General features: G+C 44.7%; 1 protein-coding gene across 1 annotated transcript; it reads left to right on the top strand.

The window, feature by feature from the left end:
* Positions 1-4,313: 4,313 nt before the first annotated feature.
* On the top strand, positions 4,314-15,944 carry HERPUD1 (homocysteine inducible ER protein with ubiquitin like domain 1). The gene is made up of 8 exons (XM_004264915.3): positions 4,314-4,820; positions 7,857-7,934; positions 8,022-8,096; positions 9,444-9,574; positions 11,690-11,812; positions 12,369-12,719; positions 14,060-14,162; positions 15,181-15,944. The coding sequence occupies exons 1-8, from the start codon at positions 4,686-4,688 to the stop codon at positions 15,343-15,345; spliced, it is 1,161 nt and encodes a 386-aa protein (XP_004264963.1). The 5' UTR covers positions 4,314-4,685; the 3' UTR covers positions 15,346-15,944.
* The last annotated feature ends 5,058 nt before the right edge of the window (positions 15,945-21,002 follow it).

The raw sequence follows: 21,002 nt of genomic DNA, 5'->3' as shown, positions 1-21,002 counted from the left end.
GTGTATTAGTAGAGGTGAACAACTGCTTCCCGGGGGGAAAAAGGCTCTGCTTTATTGCGTTTCCTGATCTCTGTGGTGTGAATATTCCCGCCATGGCCAATTTCAGGTTGTCAGTGTGATGACACTGAAAGCAGAGTCAGGAAGATAAGCTCACATTTGGTTCTTGAAAACAAGCACCAGCCGACTTCAGCACAGCCCCTTCCAAGTCCGTCTCTGCCACCCCATCCCCAGGCAACCATGCATCTGTTCTCCGTCACCATAGATTCATTTTGCTTATTCTAGAGTTTCATACGAATGGAAGCATTTAATATGTACTCCTTTTGTCTGGTTCTTTCACTCAGCACGGTTTTGAGATTCATCCATGTTGCTACATGTATGGTAGTTCATTTCTTTTTATTACTGAGTAGTATTCCATTGTATGGATGGATATACAGTAGTGTTTATCTGGTCTCCTGGTGATGGACACCTCGACTGTTCCCAGTGTTTGATGCTACGAATAAAGCTGCCATCAACATTCTTGTACAAGTCTTTAATTTCTTTCGGGTAAATCCCTGGGAGTGTAATAGCTGGGTTGTAAGTTAGGTGTATGTTTAACTTTATGAAAACTGCCAGACTGATTTCCACAGTGGTTGTACAATTTTATACTCCTACCAGCCAAGTATGAGAGTCCTGATTGCTCCGTATCTTTGTCAATACTTGGTGTTGTAAGACTTCACTTTAAAAACAAAAAAAAAGAGTTCCTCAGGTGATTCTGTTTCACAGCCAGGCTTGGGAACCTGTGGACTGGACTCCTTGCAGTTTCCTAAATATTAATGGCTAATATTAATTGAGCACTTGCTAAGTGTCTGGCTCTTCCCCAAGACCTTTAACGATGCTATATCATTGAAATATCACAACAACCCCCTGAAATAGACACGATTATTCTTCCTATTTTACAGATGAGGACAATTAGGTACAGAGAGTTTGAGTAACTTGCCTAAGGTCATGCTCATAAGTGACACAAGTTGGCTTAGAAACAGGCAGTCTGGCTCTGGGCCCATCAGTTGAACCACTGAACTATACTTGCCCATACAAATTGTGTATACAGGTCCCCTGTTGGGCTTATCAATAATTGCTGCCATTATTATTTTCATTCATTATTTTCATTCAAATCCTACTCATCCTTCAAAGTTCAGCTCAAATTCCACCTCTTCCATCCAGTTTTCTCTGTCTCCCCCTCTCCTCCTGCCTCTGTGTAATTCCTCAGTGTAATCATAAGTCCTTCAGAAATGTATGAGACTTTTGGGCTGTCTTTTATTTCTGTTTTTGACTGTCTTATCATGCTCGCTGTATTTGTAAGATCACTGAGAACAGGGTCACTCCGTTTATCTCTCTATTCCTGGCATGTTGACCTGAATTCAATGTTTTTATAAATATGGTCGGCCCTCTACATCCACGGGTTCCACATCCACGTATTCAGAGGCCTTTTTGTCCCGAAAATATTCTGAAGAAAAAAATTCCAGAAAGTTCCAAAAAACAAAACTTAAATTTGCCCCACTCTGGAAACTTTACATAGTGTTTACATTGTATTTACAATTATTTACATAACATTTACATTGTATTTAGTAATATAAGTAATCTAGAGATGATTTAAAGTAGATGGGAGGATGGGACTTCCCTGGCCGTCCAGTGGTTAAGAAAGACTCCACGCTTCCACTGCAGGGGGCGTGGTTTCAATCCCTGGTCAGGGAACTAGGATTGTACATGCCATGCAGCGCGGCCAAAAAGTTAAAAAACAAAAAGTATATGGGAGGATGTTGCATTGGTTATATGCAAATACTACGCCATTTTATAGAAGGGACTTGCGCATCCAAGGATTTTTCTATGGGGGAGGGGGTGGCGGGGGGGAGTCCTGGACCCAATCCCCCATGTATATGAGGAACAATTCTGTACTATAGGCAGAATCACAAAAGTCCTTTCCAAGGAGCTGTCTCGTTGAGAGATGACTCAAGAGGGAATCACAGAAATTGGATTGCCTTTTCCCTAGGGAAAAGCACACCTCTTTACTTTCTTACTACTGAGCGAAAATGGATGTGCTGTTTTAAGGGGACCTGACGCTTGTCACAGCAGGCTACAGGAAACCATGTTATGTGGCCTCCTTAATTACCCAATGAAGCTGTTATCTCCTGTCTGGCTGCCTGCTCTAAGGCTTCTGCTTGTTTTATCTGGCCTGGCTCCACTGGTTAGCTTCTAGCTAGTTGGAAGACTATCAGATTATAATCAGTCATTTCTTCCATACTGATGTATGAAAAACAGGACCAGCTACATAATTTGTGAGACCTGGTGAAAAATGAAAATGCAGGACTTCTTGTTCAAAATTTATTAAGAATTTTCAGAAGAGCATTAAACAAAGAGTAGAGCCCCAGAGGTGCCACACCCACGAAGCCAGCCTGGATGAAAAGGGACTGAGCCCTTCTCAGCCAACAAAAACCAATCACAGAAAGCTGAGCATGGGGACAATTATCTCCAAAGCGCTTCACCTCCCTTCTTAGTACAAACACTGCTGAAAAGGAAACCACCCATGTTCTGTGTTATATTATGGCTGATTGTTATGGATTGAACTGTGTCCTCCAAAAAGATGAATTCCTAAGCCCCCAGTATGTGTACGTGACACTGTTTGGAAATGGGGTCTTTGCAGATGATCAAGTTGAGGTCATTAGGGTAAAACCCTAATCCAATATGACTGGTGTCCTTATAAAAAAAAGTGGGGGGCGGGAATTGGGACACAAAGACAGGCATGCATAGAGAAGATGACGTGAGGGCACGCACACAGGGGGAGCACACTATGAACACGAAGGCAGAGATGGGGGTGATGAAGCTACACACCAAGGAATGCCAAAGATTGCCAGCACGGAACAGATTCTCCCTATAGCCCTCAGAAGGAACCAACCCTGCCTGACACCTTGATCTTGAAACCAGGCGGGGCCCTGTGGGGCTCCTGGACACAGAGGCCTTTTTGTCCCGCATTTCTTGTAGGCAAGACTCCAGCTTCCATGACCTTCCCTGAGTTCCAAAGGGCAGATTCGAACAGTTGCTAATCAAGGGGGGAGCAGCCACGAAGCTACCTGAGGCAAGATTACAGGGACCAGAGAAGCTCCTCAAGATTAGGAGACCCTGCACACACCCTAATCTTGTCAGCACCCCCACCCTTTAGAAACTCCGCAGAAGAAAGAAGAATGTAAGACTATTACCGCCTTGATCCTTATTGAATACCCCTGACCACAAGCCCCGAATATGAGACCTCTCCCTATTCCCCAGGGAGGGGGGGGGGACAGTTCTTGAGGTGCTGGCCTGCTGTGGTCCCTCTTTGCCTGACAAAGAATAAAGCCACCCTTTCTTTCTCCTCCAAGACTCTGTCTCTGTATCTCATTTTGGCATCGGTGTACAGGGAGCCAATATTTTGGCATCAATCTCAGACTTCCAGCCTCTAGAGCTGTGAGACAATACATTTCTGTCCTTTAAGCCACCCAGTCTGTGGTACTACACCCACCAACCACACCAGGTTCCTCCTGTTACCCTCCTTAAATTTGCCCCACTCTGGAAACTATTTACATAGTGTTTACATTGTATGTACAATTGCCAATGCCCTGACACACCTGGCAAAACAGATGTCCCAACAGGATTAGAACAAGGACGGGCCGGCACAATGTCAGTTTTGTTTTTCAAGACTTTTTTTTTCCTACAGAGGGAGGGAGTGTCTACATCAGCCAGGCCTCTGTGGTCACATTTTAGGAAAACTGAGAAACGTGCCTTCTGTGCCTCAGCCCCAATTTCAAGGAAGTATGTGTTAGTATCCTATAAAGTGAGGCCTTTTTCGAGCGTCTCCCAGCCTAAGCTGGACTGTGGCCTGCTTGCCACTCATTAGGATGACGTCCCACAGTTAGGGGTACAACGATCAATTCTGAGGTCACAGGTGAAGGGGCAACATTGGCTCAGATTCCTGCATCCTGAACCCCAGGAAGAATCTCCCTTCTTCCTGGCCCTTCTAAGGCTTGTCGGGTCGCCCTTCCATGTGGGTTCGCAAACGGGGCTCCCCCAGCAGTTCTTTGAGCTGAGGCCGGGGTGGGGGTGGGGAAGCCTCCCCTGGGGGGGCCTGACGTCCCGGGCCACCCGGGGAAGGGAAAGGGGAAATGGGGCTGGTGTCAAAAGGGCGGAGCTGCTTCTTTGTGAGGAAACAATTTGCAGAGGCTGCCAAACCGGAGAGTCGGCAGGGTCTGCCCTCCCTAAAGTGCCGTGAGCAACTCGAGCCGGGGAGCAAGCCAGTGTCTCAGGGCCGAGGGGCCCCGCGTGGGCCGCGCGCACCCCACCACAGCCGCCGAAACCAGGGTCCCGGGCCGCAGCCGCGCCTGTGGGTGACGCCACGGCGGCGGGTTGCATCAGCCTGCTCCCACGTGCTCCGCCCGCCCTTCCGCCCACGGAGCCGGGCGCCGATTGGGCCACGTTAGGGCAGTGCTCTCCGCCCCAGCCAATGGGTGGCAGCCACAGAGGGTTCTGTCCGCAGAGTCCGGGCGCGGGGTTCCTATTAAAGGTCCCCGAGACGGGCGCGCGCGCTCCAGAAAAGCGAACCGTTTTTGTGGAGGTTGTGGCGGCGGCGGCACTTCCTGCCTGGCATCTGGGAGCGCCGCCGAGCCCGCAGCACCGTCGACATGGAGCCCGAGCCCGTCACGCTCCTGGTGAAGAGCCCCAACCAGCGCCACCGCGACTTGGAGCTGAGCGTCGACCGCAGCTGGAGCGTGAGCCGCCTCAAGGCCCATCTGAGCCGCGTCTACCCCGAGCGCCCGGTGAGAGGAGCCCCCGGCTCCAGCTGCCAACACTCCCCTAACCCCGGCTGTCATCCTCGCAGCCCTCCTCGCGTGCCCCTTGGGATGCCACGTCCTCCTCCCCTTTCCCTGTAACTTCTCGCTTCGCCGGCCTTCCCCTGGTGCTCCCCAGGTCCCCTCTCCCAGGCCTGTGGTCTCCCCCTTTCTGCCCTGCCGCCGTAGGCGCTCTCTGACGTGGCCCAGAGGCTGTCACTTCCTCGTTCTAGGCCGCCATCGTCCCGCCTTCCTGACGGGCCGCCTTCCCCTGTCACCTCGCGTCCTAGGTCCCCAAACTCTAACGGCTGTCACACTCCCGCCATACCTCTTCAGACCCCTTCCCGGTCCCCTAGATCTGGCTTCCAGCCTTAGCCAAGCCGCTGAAACAGCAGTTTGACCTTGAGTGAGTCATTTCACCCTCCAAGCCTCAATTTTCCCAAAACGTCTGAGTGACTGGGTGTTCCTCGTTAGGATTGCATCCGATGGGTAGGAATAAGGAAACATAAGTGCTGCGAAATGAGTTTTCTGAATGTAGCCTCTCATTGCAGAGAGGTGAGGGCAGGGGCCAAGGCCTTGCCAGTGGCTAGAGAAACCTGGTGAGCGCCCAGGCAGCGTGTACTCAAGGCCCCACACCCAGGAACAGGACGTGGCGCTTCCCCTCCCTGTGAGCTGGACTCCACAGCCTTTGCTTAGTCCCAGGGAGGAGCCCGGGGCACTTTCCGGTAGAAGATGATTTAGAAGGAAAATAGGTGGAAGGAATCTCCTGGAGTCTGGGTTTTAAGACTCTGGTCCCTCAATTGCAGAGACTTCCTTGCTTTGTTTTGGTTGACATATCTGTCAACATCACCCTTAGGGCCACCCTCCCTCCCCACCACGTGATGGAGGCTATGAGCTGGACCTTCCTATGTTTACTTTCTACTCTGATATTATGTAAGTGTCAACAGTGTTTTTTACTGCCCACAACTGTAATTCTGCATCAGACAGGAGAGGGCATCAGGACAGGACAAGATTGTGAAATTGTTCTTTCTTATCTGAAGTGTTGCAACGTGTCAGGTTGTAGCTCATGGGTCAGGTTGTTTTTGTTTCATATTGTCAAGAATGTGGTAGTGAGTTTCCCTTCTGAGTCGTTCTTTTGAAATGTGCTTATTTATTTAATAAGCTCCCATTCCTCTAGCATTCGCCTTGGCACTATTTGCAGTTTCACCATAGCTGCTCCCAAGAAACAGGTGGCAGTGCTGCTGCAAGAATGGCTATTAGGTACGCAAATTGGCGAAGCACGTGCAGCCTCTAGTTGCGTCATTTGGTAAAAGGCGGTGTTTTGGAGGAGGGCTTTCCTTTAGGGCTTCCTTGGGTGAGGAACATCATTCCTATTAAGTCCAAGGATCCAAAGTTGTAAATAAAAGGTCTCTCAGGTCTGTATATTTGTGTTTAAAAATTTTGGTTGGAGCACATTCGTCATTTGCTTTCTAATATGAGAAGCCTTACTTTATAATAGTTGTTTGCTTAATATATATATTTTTAAATCAGTCTCTGGATAAAGACGCAGAGTGTCGGTTCAGGCCTTTAACAGGCCTCAAATCACGGGCACCCGTGGTTTTCAAACCTTTTCTAGTGTGAAACTCTTTAATATAATGCAGGACCCCACCTATACAATAATATTTATAAGTTCAGGTTTATAGCATTTACATATGAAGTTCAGTCAGTGAGAACAATGATGAACACGGCATCCAGTATATTTCTGCAGTTTGTTATAGTTGCCCAGTGTCCAAAAAAAAAAACCTCCTGATTTATGCAGATAAATAGGTATGGTTATTTTTTGTTAGTTTTAAACAGCTTTTGCTTTATAATCATGGGCTACTTGGCAGGAGCAGCTTTGTTCCAAATCTTGCATAATTGGTTATTTTGGCAAGAGTAGATTGAGAAGTTGCTGGTGAGGTCCGGTGTACTGACTTTGGTATGTATCACTTGAAGCCATTATTTAAGTCCAGTTTTAAATTTTATTTATTTATGTTTGGCTGTGTTGGGTCTTTGTTGCTGTGTGCAGGCTTTCTCTAGTTGCAGCGAGTGGGGGCTACTCTTCGTTGCAGTGCGTGGGCTTCTCATCGCGGTGGCTTCTCTTGTTGCCTAGCACGGGCTCTAGGCGCGCGGGCTTCAGTAGTTGTGGCATGTGGGCTCAGTAGTTGTGGTTCTCAGGCTCTAGAGTGCAGGCTCAGTAGTGGGGGCGCACGAGCTTAGTTGCTCTGCGGCTTGTGGGATCTTCCTGGACCAGGGCTTGAACCTGTGTCCCCTGCATTGGCAGGCGGCTTCTGAACCACTGTGCCACCAGGGAAGTCCCTTAAGTCCAGTTTTTAAGGGAATTAAAAATGGATTTTAAAAGTGAGATTTGTATAAAAGTGTGTGGCACGACTGTGGTTTTAAAATCACTGGAATGGAGTAGAGGGTTCGGAATCTTGACTCTTTAGCAGCAGGTGACCTTGGACAAGTGAATTTTAGACTTTCCCCCTTAAAATAAGCATGGTAAATATAGGGTTGTGGTGTGGAATGTTACCACACACCATCTCTTTAGCTACATTTGTATGTTGGGAAAAGTCTCTTTGAGGGCTTAAGTTTAGAATTGCTTCATGTTATCTTGGGACAATGCTAGGTGGTTTTAGGGAAGGCTGACTTTGAGTTTTCTCTGAGACCAAACTTTGAGTTTTGAAGTTCGTTGCTGTAGGAGCCCCAGATTTGTGCTTTTTGTGGCAGAAAGCAATTTCCCTGGGAGTTAAGAAGTCAGGTAGCCTGCCATAGGTTTTGTGGACTGGAGGTAGTTTGCCGTCCTAAATTTGTTTGCATGTTAGAGATCAGTTTAAAGTTAAGTACTTCCTAAGTAAAAGTTTTGTATATGGAGCCTTTGGAAAAATGTTTTCCTATGATGCTGGGAAAAACACACGTTTAAATTATTTGTATACAACAGTTTCTTCAATGTTGGGAACTTGAGGGGGCGAAATGCTGATCTGTGCTGCTCTTTCTTTCCACAAGCATCCAGAAGACCAGAGGTTAATTTATTCTGGGAAGCTGTTGTTGGATCACCAGTGTCTCAGGGACTTGCTTCCAAAGGTATCACTAAATATATTAACTTTTGAATGTTTTTGAGCACTAACAAGGTTGAATTCAGGTCCTAAAGTACCTCCTTATTACTTTCAGCAGGAAACCCGGCATGTTTTGCATCTGGTGTGCAGTGTGAAGAGTCCTTCCAAAATGCCAGAAGCCAGCGCAAAGGTATGTCTGCTTTTTCATGATGATAGCAGTTCGTGTCATTCAGACTCTCAAGGTCAAAATAAAGGAAGTTGGATAAAACTCTTAAGTCTTTTTATCATATAATATTTTGTCTCTTCCCCAGTGAGAATCAGGAATAAGAAACTGTTATCAATACAAGTGAGAGTTCACTATAATAGTAGTAGACTATTCCATTAGTGTTGTAGTGGACAAGTGGAGTTCTGCAGTACACTCTTTTCTGGAATTTGATTTGATCTGTAGTGGCTGTGTATCCAGATCACCGAACTAGCAAGGCAGTCATGAATTTAGCACATAATAAATTTCTTCTAAGGCAACATTGATTTTTATAAAGAGTAAAAAATGACTATATTTCCTTTGGAAATTTTCATTGTGATTATTTGTTTGGATAGGAAAAGGCCGCAGTCTTAATCAAGTGATCTCTTAAGACTTGCTTATGTTAGATGGTCAAAATCCCTCATTTTTCATTTCACAGTGTTAGTTCAAATATACGGTATTAAGGGACTTCCCTGGTGGCACAGTGGTTAAGAATCCACCTGCCAATGCAGGGGACACGGGTTCAATCCCTGGTCCGGGAAGATCCCACATGCCGCGGAGCAACTAAGCCCCCCCGCGCCACAACTACTGAGCCTGCGCTTTAGAACCCGAGAGCCACAGCTCCTGAGCCCATGTGCCACAACTACTGAAGCCCTCCCATCTAGAGCCCGTGCTCTGCAACAAGAGTAGCCACGACAATAAGAAGCCGGCACACTGCAACGAAGAGTAGCCCCTGCTTTCCTCAGCTAGAGAAAGCCCGCGCGCCGCAACAAAGACCCAATGCAGCCAAACAAAAATAAATTTATTTTAAATATATATATACAGTATTAATATTCTAATGTGATACATTCTAAATTTGCATTACAACTGTACATCCTGAAACATCTGAATATAGTGTAAGAAATTCTTTAGGTTGCTGGCTGGGTTGTGTTTATAAATCTTATTGGTCAAATTTAATTTCTTAGTAAATTTAACACCATAAGATGTATAGGAAAAAAAAGACGTATAGAGCATTAACAGGAAGCTTTCTCACCAATGATAACTTCATTGGGAGATTTTAGTGAAACTACAGCATAGCTATTCTAGGAAAAATATGGATTTTTTTTTAGTATCTGTATTGATACTGTGTTGAACAAATTTTAGAATATTCATGTAACATTGCATCTGTTTGATTTTGTCAAGTTCAGAGGTCAGGGTTGGGGACATAAGCCATTCACAGAGAAAGAATCCTTGAATCTTGATTTCACACAGTTGGATCAGGCCTTTTGTTCTCATGTTCATGTTACACTTATCTAGGTTGCTGAATCCATAGAGCAGCCCGCTGGTCTTAATCAGGGACAGTCTCCTGGGGATTCCTCAAGTGACGGTTTAAGGCAAAGGGAGGTTGTTCGGAACCCTTCTCCCTCTGGATGGGAGAATATCTCGAGGTGAGTGTTGTAATAAAGAAGCAGGTTGTACAACATGAATGTGCATTATTTGCATCAACTTAAGAATAAGCTCTGTTTATACTATATAGTCATAGAATTTTTAAATGGACAAAATTTTGCTTTATAAGGGCTTCACTTTAAAGATCTCTTCTGTATTTAACTTTTCTTAATACATAGCCTTTTAGGAACATCTAAAAAGTGGAGATGCATGTCCTGAAAATCTGGGCATTTCTCCTCCTACGTGGGTGTGCTTCACATTGCGCTGACCTCATGGTAGGGAATTAGTGCTGGTGCAGAAAAGCAGCTGTTGTAAGCACTGTGCAGCTGCTTTGCCGAGTGGCTTTGTGCTTTGTCTGTCGTAACAGTGGGTGACAAAAGGTGAAGGGATTGTTTGAGAAATGCTCTGCCAAGTGCCGTGGCGGTGGTGCTAGGAGAAAAGGAGCAATTAGAGCTTTCCTTTAGCGCAAAAGCCAGAAGCGACTAAATGCCGTGATGTTCGGATTTCACAGCTCTTGGAACACCTTACTATGAAAGATCCTATGGGAAAAAACAGTTTATTAACTACAAGTTGAAACTCTGTTACTCCCCGAGTCCTCTGCCCACCATTTCCTAGTAGTTTTTAATATCTGATTGTTGATAAAGTCAGGTGTTTGAGGTATGAAGAGTTGGTTTTTTTCTTAATGGAGGTTTTCAAATATACACAAAAGTAGAGGGAACTGTATAATGAATCTCCATATAATGATCAGAGTTTTGCCGTACTTGCTTTATCTATTCCTGCTTCCGATTTTTTCGTGAAGTATTTAAAAGTAATTCCCAGACATTATGTCAGTTCACTTCTACATACTTCAGGATATAACTCTAAAAACCTGTTAGTTATTTTGCGTATCTACAGTGTCATCATCATCAGAGCTAGCAAAAGCACTTTGGTATTTTCTCATTTCCATGTACTGTATCTTTTTTAAATGATCAAAAACAGTATCGTACCAAGACCTATTTGTATTAGAATACAATTTTAGAAATACTCTGGGTATGGAATTTGGTTTAAGTTCCATACCTACCATATAAAGTGGATAATTGAATTCATTATTGGATAGAAACGCTTAAAACTGTTTCCCTTTTTCTGGCTATACGATTTGAGAATTTAGGCTCATATCTGACTATGAATTTTACCATAATAAAACTTGATTTTGTCCAACAAATATTTATTGGACAGCTGGTGCATATTAGTTTGTTTAAGGATAGGAGTTGACCAGCAGAGATGACCACATAACAACTCCTGATCTTTCTGCAGTTCTGTTAGTTTGAATTTTGTGAAGTGATGCCAAAGAAGTTCACTGTGTAGAGTTCACAAAACCAGAGATGACTCCCACACACACCCTGCCCCAGGCTGCGCTAGATGATAGAGGCATGAGTTTGGTGTCAAACAGGTCTCAAATTCAGCCCTACTACTTACAGGTTCAGTGACCACGTGCAGATCCTTTGTCTTCCCTGAGCTGCACTCGGGCTCCCCCCTGTAAAATGGCGGGGTGGAGAGCTCCCTCCCCACAAGGTTGTTGGGGATCCCGTGAGATAACAGCCCGGAGGCCTTACCAGGCACAAGTGGTCAGTGAGCATGCATGGGTGGTGCCACACATAACTCTGCTCCCCATATAGTTCAGATCTAGGGGTGAGGGAGAAATGGGTATTGGGAGGAAAGGAGTATTTCCTGCAGAAAAGACTTTGGGAGAGGTGTGACTTTTTAGAGCTGCTCCCTAAAGAATGAATAGTGGGGTTTAGACCTTCAGTGAGACTCAGCAAGTCTAAAATAAGGGTGGGGATCCACTTAGACTGAAAAGGTCTAGCTTGTTTGTACATCATGGTGATGACATCATGAGACCCCAGTGCTGGACAGAGGGCTCTTGTTTTCCCACGGGATCCAGGCCATGGGAGGGGGGCTTTGTCAGTACTTCCTGTGATTGTATCACACAGGTGCCTCACCCAGAAATCTACAGGTAACTGTCATAAAGCTCAATCTTCTGTCTCTTTGTTTTGAATTCCTGATTGTAATTTAAACTTAATTTTCATTTATTCATACTAAACCAACTCAAAAAGAGCATTTTTTGAAATCTTTCATAGGCCTGAAGCTGCCCAGCCGGCGTTCCAAGGCTTGGGGCCTGGTTTCTCAGGCTACACAACCTATGGGTGGCTGCAGCTCTCCTGGTTCCAGCAGATATACGCACGGCAGTACTACATGCAGTAGTGAGTCTTTCCTCATGTGCTGGGTGTGGCCAGGGCTCCCAGAAATTGAGGGAACTCCCATCCCTCAAAAATGCCTAACTTACCCATAAAGTTAGGAAGGGTGGGATGAGTGTTTTCATCACTTATCTGCAGAGTCCTTTCTGTGGGTGGAATAGAGTATAAATGATAACTGCTGATTTGTGTATTGATGCATAGTTTGCTGACTGATCCGTAGTTTGATGACTTTATTTAGAATATGTTATTTCCTCTTTTTTTCTTTTCAATTTGTGATATCTTTAGCATTTTATGAAAATCTTAATTTGCTACTGCACCATACTTTCATGGTGGCCTTGGTGTTTAATTCCAGATGAAATTTACCAAGCACCTTCTCTTAGGAGTAGAAAAGACATTTATGGATATGACTGTTAGTAAAGAAGTTCTTCACTAAGTTAAAGAAAAATCAGGGTTGTGTATGCCTGCTTAATAGTAGAAGATCCCTGCGTAAACGAGCTTATGAGAACAAGTCTTCATGGTGCCTCGCTCTCAACAGTATTTGCCTCTGTCATTTTTATTTTAGCTTAGCAGCCACTGCTGCGTCAGGGGCTTTTGTCCCCTCGCCAAGTGCACAAGAGATACCTGTGGTCTCTGCGCCTGCTCCAGCCCCTATCCACAACCAGTTTCCAGCTGAAAACCAGCCCGCCAATCAGAACGCTGCTCCTCAAGTGGTGGTTAATCCTGGGGCCAATCAGAATTTGCGGATGAATGCACAGGGTGGCCCTATTGTGGAAGAAGATGATGAGATAAATCGAGATTGGTTGGATTGGACCTATTCAGCAGCTACGTTTTCCGTTTTTCTTAGTATCCTCTACTTCTACTCTTCCCTGAGCAGATTCCTCATGGTCATGGGGGCCACCGTCGTTATGTACCTGTAAGCAGATGATTTCGCTTTCCCTTTTTTCCCTTTACTACAGATTACACTATGTGGTGACTCAAACCAAGTGCAGATTTTCCTCTTTTTTGAGCAGTCTCAGTCAATATTTAAGGAGGTGTATTTAAATAGTATGTCATTCTAGGATTTTCGATGCAAAGAATTGATGGCTTGGTTACGCATTGCCAAAAACACAACTAATTCTGTGTTAATACAGGAACAACATTCTCTTCTTTTCCTCTAGTTAAGTTACCTGCCAGGCTCATGAACCACAATAAAAGCCATACTGAGGCATGGAAAGGAAAATTGTATTTGTGTTGAATAAGAACATATTTGTCTTTTATCAGGCTCCAGCTGCCTTCTAGGATAAAGGTCAGGCAATGGCTGTGGCATAGTCCTGAAGGGCCAGAGATCCGTCACAGACCTGGCATTTGGCTTTATCCATGGCTTAGAGCAGTGGTTCTCAACCAGGGTAGTTTTGCATCTGCCTCTACCCCCGTCCCCAAGACGTTTGGTGGTGTTTGGAGACATTTTTGACTGTCACAGCGAGGGGGGTGGTCCTGCTGGCATCTGGTTGGTAGCTGTTAAACATCCTCTGGTGCCCAGGACAGCCCCACAGTAAATATCCAGCCCGGTATGTCAGCAGTACCAAAGTTCAGAAACCCTGGCCTAGAGTTATATGTCCTTGTATGTGGTGAAAACTGACAGAAGAAATTTTTCCTCTATAGGAAAAATGGATTTTTATTTTAGTTTTTAAAAATCTTAAAAAAGAAATATTTAGAATAATGCATTAAGTACTCATATCCAGTATTAATCACTGTTATATTTTGTCATATTTTCTTCAAGACTTGGGTTTAATTGGATTTTTCAGATGCAACTTTTAGTTAATTCTTTAAATTCTATAGTCTCTAGAATCATATATGTAGGTGACCAAGTCTAGGTCTTATTAGTATGTTATTACATATAGTCACAGCTGTGTATGTATTTCCCCTTCCCCCTCTGTTCAGGTTTTCGTGTCTAAGGTTTAGGTCAGACGAAGAAGTATTTATTGAGCACATACTATGTGTCAGGTGCTGTTTATGTTGCTGGGCACATGATAATGAATAAAGCCTAGTTTCCATAGTGCCTGTCAAGAACCTGACAGGCCAGTGAGAAAGTCTAGGAGCTGGTGTGGTGGAATGTCTCTGTAGATGGGCCTGGCTGCGAGCTTCTAATCAGGTTCTGCTCTGATGAGAGGAGGGGAGCAAGGGGGACCTCATCTCACTTAGAGGACCCTTAAATTCTTGAGTACATGTCACTCTGATGTTCACTAAGATGGACTTTATATGCTTCCTTTGAAGGCATCATGTCGGGTGGTTTCCATTTCGACAGAGGCCAGTTCAGAACTTCCCAAATGATGGTCCTCAGGAAGCTGCAAATCAGGACCCCAACAATAACTTCCAGGTATAGAGCTTCTGCTGGAGCCCGGCGATCTTGGTGTGAAACACCGGGCTCTCGAGTCCTTAATCTTTAGACACCTTGTGGTGTACCATTTTATTAGGCTCAGTATTTCAAGATTTTTTTCAAATTTATTCTTATAGCATTAGCTGTTTTTAAAACATTGTGTCATAAAATCCAGCAGGTATTTTGGTCATGTGGCAATTTGCATTTTGGCATATATATGTAATTTTTTTTTAAACTCTTTTTAGTGTTCATTCTCAATAATATGTTATACCATGGAAACTGCTAATGGAGAGTTATTCTAATTAAGGATTAGGAACATAAGCCTGTCTCACAGAATAGATTTCCTGGAAAATAACATACAGAAGTAGAATTTTTAGGGACTTCCCTGGTGGTCCAGTGGCTAAGACTCTGTGCTGCCAGTACAGGGGGCCTGGGTTCGATCCCCGGTCAGGGAACTAGATCCCACATGCTGCAACTAAAATATCCTGCATGCAGCAACAAAGATCCTGTGTGCTGCAACTAACACCCATCACTGCCAAATAAATAAATATTTAAAAAAGAAATAGAATTTTTATAAGGCAGTTTAATGCATAATCCTAAAGGATATTCTTTTTAATATAAAGTGTCACCCTCGAATCTGTTTTTAGAATCCTGTGTTTTCGTTTTTTTTAGTTTTAGTTTTCTTTAACTCGGGACACTGCCAGAATTAGAAAAATACCCACATTTAATGAAGTGGCTAACTTAATTACTAGTTTAATAATAGTTGAAGATCTAGTTACAGTACTTCATTTGATCTGATACTTGCTGCCAGGAATATCGAAAACTATGAGAATGTTCCAGCACAGTTGTGCTACGGAGGCTGGAGAAGGAGCTCCGTCCAGCCGGGGTGTCGTCCCCGGGGTCCTGCCTGCCTGGCTTGGCTTATGGGGCAAGGGTCCAGGGAGCCACTCTGCCCTTTACTGACATTATTGGGTGTTTGTCACTGTCCTCTTTTCTCCTTGTGTTTTATTACCTGTAGGAAGACCCTGATCCTGAAATTGCAGACCCCAACCGCCTCCCTCCAGACAGAGACGTAGTGGATGAGGAGCAGACCAGTCCTTCATTTATGAGCACAGCCTGGCTCGTCTTCAAGACTTTCTTTGCCTCTCTTCTTCCAGAAGGTCCCCCAGCCATAGCAAACTGATGTTGTTTGCTCTCTGGCTGCTAGAGGCTTTGGCAGGCGTGGACTGGATCATCTGGTTCTGGCTAGATTTCCTTACCTGGATGTGGCGACAGCACAGAATTAGTAAAAGAATCAACAAAGAGGATGATATGCTTTTGCGATTCTGCAAAGGCAGAAAGTAAGACGTGAAGCCATGATACAAATTGATGAACAAAAAATGCCTAAGGCTTCTCATATCTTTATTCTGAAGAGCTTTAATATATATTGTTGTAGTTTAATAGACATTGTAAGTAGAAGGCATTAGTGTCGCATGTTTATGCCTGAGGAACTTTTCCAGATGTGTGTGTCTGCATGTGTGTTTGTACATAGATGTCATAGATGCAGAAACGGTTCTGCTGGTACGATTTGATTCCTGTTGGAATGTTTAAATTACACTAAGTGTACTACTTTATATAATCAATGAAATTGCTAGACATGTTTTAGCAGGACTTTTCTAGGAAAGACTTATGTATAATTGCTTTTTAAAATGCGTGCTTTACTTTAAACCAAGAGGAGCTTTGCAGAGGTGAAAACCTTTGCTGGGTTTTCTGTTCAATAAAGTTTTACTATGAATGACCCTGGCAGAGACTCCTGTCATCTTACCAGTTTACTCCGTTTCCATCATCCCTGGATGGTCAACAGCTGAGTTGCTGATTTTTGAGTAACCTGAATATTGTGCTTCTTTTTATTAAAGGACTGTTTGTACTGATGAAGAAGATAGGGTAAGGCCACGAAAGTTTTAATTTACTAAGATTATGCTTGTGTTTGCCCCCCATTTCCTGATTTAAACAGTACTAGCTTATGTTGTAACCCATCAGAGTTAAATTCCCACGATTTAAAGTTAATGGTATTAAGTACCTTTCACCTGCTCACGTGTCATGCTGAGCTTACTTTTGGACTTTAATCCTTCTTTTAAGTATTATTTTTGAGACTAATCTGAAAAGCAAAGTGCTGTGTACTTTTTTTTTTTTTTTTTTTTTTTTTTTTTTTTGCGGTGTGCGGGCCTCTCATTGTTGTGACCTCTCCCGTTGCAGAGCACAGGCTCCGGACGCGCAGGCTCAGCAGCCATGGCTCACGGGCCCAGCCGCTCCGCGGCATGTGGGATCTTCCCGGACCGGGGCACGAACCTGTGTCCACTGCATCGGCAGGCAGACTCTCAACCACTGCACCACCAGGGAAGCCCTGTGTAATTTTTAACATGAGTGATGCTGTAAGTAGAATGCTGAAGGCCTGGGAGTGTTGTTTTGGGCAAAGTATAATGAGCTTCTTGTGTCATGGTCATGATCATTTGAATGAATTGTGACTGGACACATTGACATCAAATAAACATTCACTGAACAATTCATAGCCAGGTGCTGGGTAGATACAAAGCTGTTTTATGTATGGTCGTGCTTTAAAAAGCCAACTAAGATAATTACGTAAGGCGTGAAATGGCATAGAGTTTCAGATAACACCAGACCTCCAGAACAGAGGAATGGTAAGTCAGGAGGCAGTGATTATTGATGAGTTATGAAGGCAATGTTTGCTTGAAGGAAGAAGTGACTTGAGACTAGAGGTTTTGTAGTTTTACAAGTGAGGAAGTAGGTGACAGAAAAAGCCTGAGGAGCTGGAAAGAGAAGCGTCACAGCAGAAGCAAGAGTGCAGAGATGAGACTTCCCTCCTACCATGAAGCTGGATTGATGAAAGTGGTCATTAAGAGTTGATACGAAGGCCTTTTAAAACTGTTGGGTGGAAAATCCTATCGTTTTGCAGAGCAAGGGGCGTCATCCTTTGGAAGAGGGGCCTGGAGCCCCAGGCAGCTGGCAGTGCCCAGCTCCTGTTTCTGAAGGAGTGGGGCCTCTCTCCCTGTGGTGTCAGATTGCATCGATTCAACTCCAGATTCCACCAGCCCAAAATAGTTCCAGGATGGTTGGTGCTCCTGAGGACAGCTGACAAGGGTTCAGATTGTCCCAAGCCCCACTAATACAAGAGAAGAACCTTCAGACAAGAGCCAAGGCTTAAGAGCGCTGTTGGGTGGGTGACATGGCAGAAATAACAGTGCTTCCACAACAGTTACTAAATATAGCATAAGGATGTACTATGTATCACTGTTAATACTTAGGAAATTATTGGTTGGGGTCTCTTTTGTTAAGTAGCAATTAAAAAGCTAAAAGCACAAACCAAAAAATTTCCAAATGTTAGCTCAAGCCATAGTAGCTTTTTAAGTTTGCATTTTCCAAGGTGTGTTTTCTTGAATCCTAGTTCTGTAGAAGAAACACTCCCGAAAATGAGCCCATGGTAAAGTAAATTTGGAAACCAGGTTGATTCCAGTTGGTGGGTTTCTTCACTGCAGGATTCCCGGGGCCTTTAATATGCTGATGTACTTTTGAAGGAGGGTGTGTGGTCTGCGGGCCCCTCTGTTCTGTGAACCTGCCCATGACTGAACGGTGTGCCACGGTTGGGGAAATGCAGTTGTTACTATCAATCAACACCTTGTTTGGCATTCTAAGCAGCAAACAGATGCATGGTGAGAAGTGATGGCATACATCCATAATGAACAATGGAGATAAATATTCTTTATGTGGCCAGGGAGGGGATCAGAAGCCATGCGGATCTATAGTCTGACTGAGAGGGAGAGATTACAGGTCATCTTTGTCAGAAGTAGCTCTTTTACCCATTTCTAAGGAAGTTAGCCCTTTGTCAGAAGAAACTGTAGTGGCCTCCCCGAGGTAGTTACCTTGAGAGATGCCACTGATTCTTCTCAGGACCTATGCCCACCCCACCTCTCTTTGCTTCTAGACCTATAACCAGACTCAGGTCCCAGCAGGCCTCAAGGAGTGAACAGCTTTCTGCTACACACTGAAAGAGCTGCATGATTTTTCCAATTTATACAGACAGATCTCGGGGGGTGCGTGGGAATGGGTATTAATGGGTGTGAGTTAGTGGTGGAAGCAACATTGAGTTGGGTCAGGCTGAATTTATTAACGTGGATGCACTAAGCAGAGATTCTGCGTTTACTGTTTTAGCATGAAGAGTGAGGAAGGACACTGATAGTTTAGTTGGCTGAAACATAGTCTAACAGGTGGCCTACACTCAATGAAGTTGAAGTGCCAGGATTGCTTTAGGGAACTGTAGCGGAAGGTATTCTGAATCTTAGGAAGATTGGAATGTTAGAGTGGATTTTTTTTTTTTTAATATTTATTTCGGCTGCGCCGGTTCTTAGTTATGGCACGGGGGATCTTCATTGCAACACACGCGATCTTTTAGTTGCAGCATGAGGATTCTTACATATGGCATGGCTGTGGGATCTAGTTCCCCCACCAGGGATCGAACCCGGGCCCCCTGCATTGGTAGCGCGGCGTCTTACCCACTGGACCACCAGGGAAGTCCATCGGAGCGGATTTATCATGTCAGACCTGCTCACCCACCCTGCGAGGGTCCAGAGACACACCTTTCACCACGACTGAGAAATAAATTTGTGAGGGGAGCCCAGCGTCATTGCAGAGCTCTGTGGTCATTCTTCTCTGTAGGTCAGAAATTACAGTGGGAACCACAGGTACTGAACTAGGATCCTTAAATGCAATAGGGATAATTGGATTCCTGGGTGGCAGGGGCCAAGTGGTAGAACTTAAATCACCAGAGATAAGGTGGCTGTGGATACCATTATGGTACCAGCAGAGTCTAAAAAGAAATAGAATCGTTGGACTTGCAGAGACCTAGGGCATTGGCCAGTTGATCATGGTATCCCTTGGAAAGAAAGAAATGGGGGCAGGCTAACTGAATTCTTGATCTGTGTAAGCATAAGTGAACAGAAGTCTCAGTTGAATCACCCAAACGGAATCAGCTTCTCCATTAGTACCCGGACTTGAGACAATTTCCAGACCCAGAAACCCTCGAATGAAGGGGGGCAAGTCTCCTTGAGGAAGGACCCTGCAACACTGAAAAAATTTACACTGTTTTGCCCAGCCTTCCCCTAAAGGAACCTGAAGCTTTTTATCAAGGTGACTGTGCATTGGGGAAAAGGAAATAATCAGACTTTGGGGGGATGGCTGGACACAGCCTCTAAACTAAAACTAATTCAAGGAGACCCCAAACGTGACTGTGGTCCGCCAGTAAAGAGTAGAAACTTATGGGGCTTCCCTGGTGGAGCAGTCGTTGAGAATCTGCCTGCCAATGTAGGGGACACGGGTTCGAGCCCTGGTCCAGGAGGATCCCACATGCCATGGAGCAACTAACCCCGTGCACCACAACTACTGAGCCTGCGCTCTAGGGCCTGCGAGCCACAACTACTGAAGCCCTCCCACCTAGAGCCCGATCTCCGCAACAAGAGAAGCCACCGCAATGAGAAGCACGCGCACCTCAACGAAGAGTAGCCCCCGCTCGCCGCAACTAGAGAAAGCCCGCACTCAGTAACAAAGACCCAAGGCAGCCAAAAATAAATTTTTTAAAAAATACTCAATTTAAAAAAAAAAAAAAGAGTAGAAACTTAATTGGAGGTCAGGTCCATCTCACAGTAGGTCCAGTGGGTCCCTGAACCCATCTTGTGGTTATGTCCCCAGTTCCAGGATGTATAGTTGAAATAGACACACAGGCACATCTTGTTTTACTGTGCTTCACTTTATTGTACTTCGCAGATAACTGTGTTTTTTTTGCAGATTGAAGGTTTGTGGCAACCCTGTGCTGAGCAAGTCTATCAGGACCATTCTTCCAGCAGCATTTGCTCACTTCGTGTCTCTGTGTCAGATTTTGGTGAATCTCTCAATATTTCAAATCCTCCACCAGCAAAAAGATGACTCGCTGAAGGCTCAGATGATGATTAGCATTCTTTAGCAATACAGTATTTTTAAATTAAGGTACGTACATTGTTCTATTAGACATAATGTTATTCCACACTTAATAGACTATGGTATAGTGTAAACATAACTTTTACAGGCACTGGGAAACCAAAAAAAGTTCATATGACTCACTTTATTGCGATATTCGCTTTATTGCAGTGGACTGTGACCAAACCCGCGGTATCTCCGGGGTGTGCCTGTACTTAGCAACGGGCAGAATCCCCACATTGGTTCCCTCACGTGTGGAGTGAGGGCTATTACGGTAGGAAAGGCCAAGTGCAAGCTATTAGGGCTGCCTCTACCTAGGAAAATGGTAAATGAAAAGCAATACCGCATCCCTGGAGGGACTGCAGAGATCAGCGCCACCATCAAGGACTTGAGAGATGCAGGGGTGGCGACTCCCACATCTCCATTCAACCCCCGTTCTGTCTGGGCAGAAGACAGATGGATCGTGGAAGATGACAGTGGATGATCATAAACTGATGATTGGAGGTGGTGGCTCTTCCAGATGTGGTTTCATTACTTGAGCAAATTAACACATCCCCTGGTTCCTGGTTTGCAGCTATTGATTTGGCAAATACATTTCCCTCCATCCCTGTCCATAAGGACCAGAAGCAGTTTGCTTTCAGCTGGCCAGACCAGCAGTACACCTTCACTGTCCTGCCTCGGGTAGATCAGCTCTCCAGCTTGATGTCATTATAATTTGGTCTGCAGGTATCTTGATCACCTTTCCCTTCCACAAAATATCCCACAGGTTTAACATCGATGATATATGCAGATTCCATCTAGAGAACAAGAAGTAGTAACTATAGATATACTGGTAAG

This window comes from Orcinus orca, chromosome 20 (assembly GCF_937001465.1).
Source record: "Orcinus orca chromosome 20, mOrcOrc1.1, whole genome shotgun sequence".
Lineage (NCBI taxonomy): Eukaryota > Metazoa > Chordata > Mammalia > Artiodactyla > Delphinidae > Orcinus > Orcinus orca.
This window is presented reverse-complemented; position numbering and strand designations above follow the sequence as displayed.

Coding starts and splice junctions, on each gene's coding strand:
- HERPUD1 (XM_004264915.3), top strand. CDS start 4,686: ATGGAGCCCGAGCCCGTCACGCTCCTGGTGAAGAGCCCCAACCAGCGC. Junction 11,813..12,368: donor CGGCAGTACTACATGCAGTA/GTGAGTCTTTCC, acceptor TTTTTATTTTAG/CTTAGCAGCCACTGCTGCGT. Junction 14,163..15,180: donor ACCCCAACAATAACTTCCAG/GTATAGAGCTTC, acceptor TATTACCTGTAG/GAAGACCCTGATCCTGAAAT.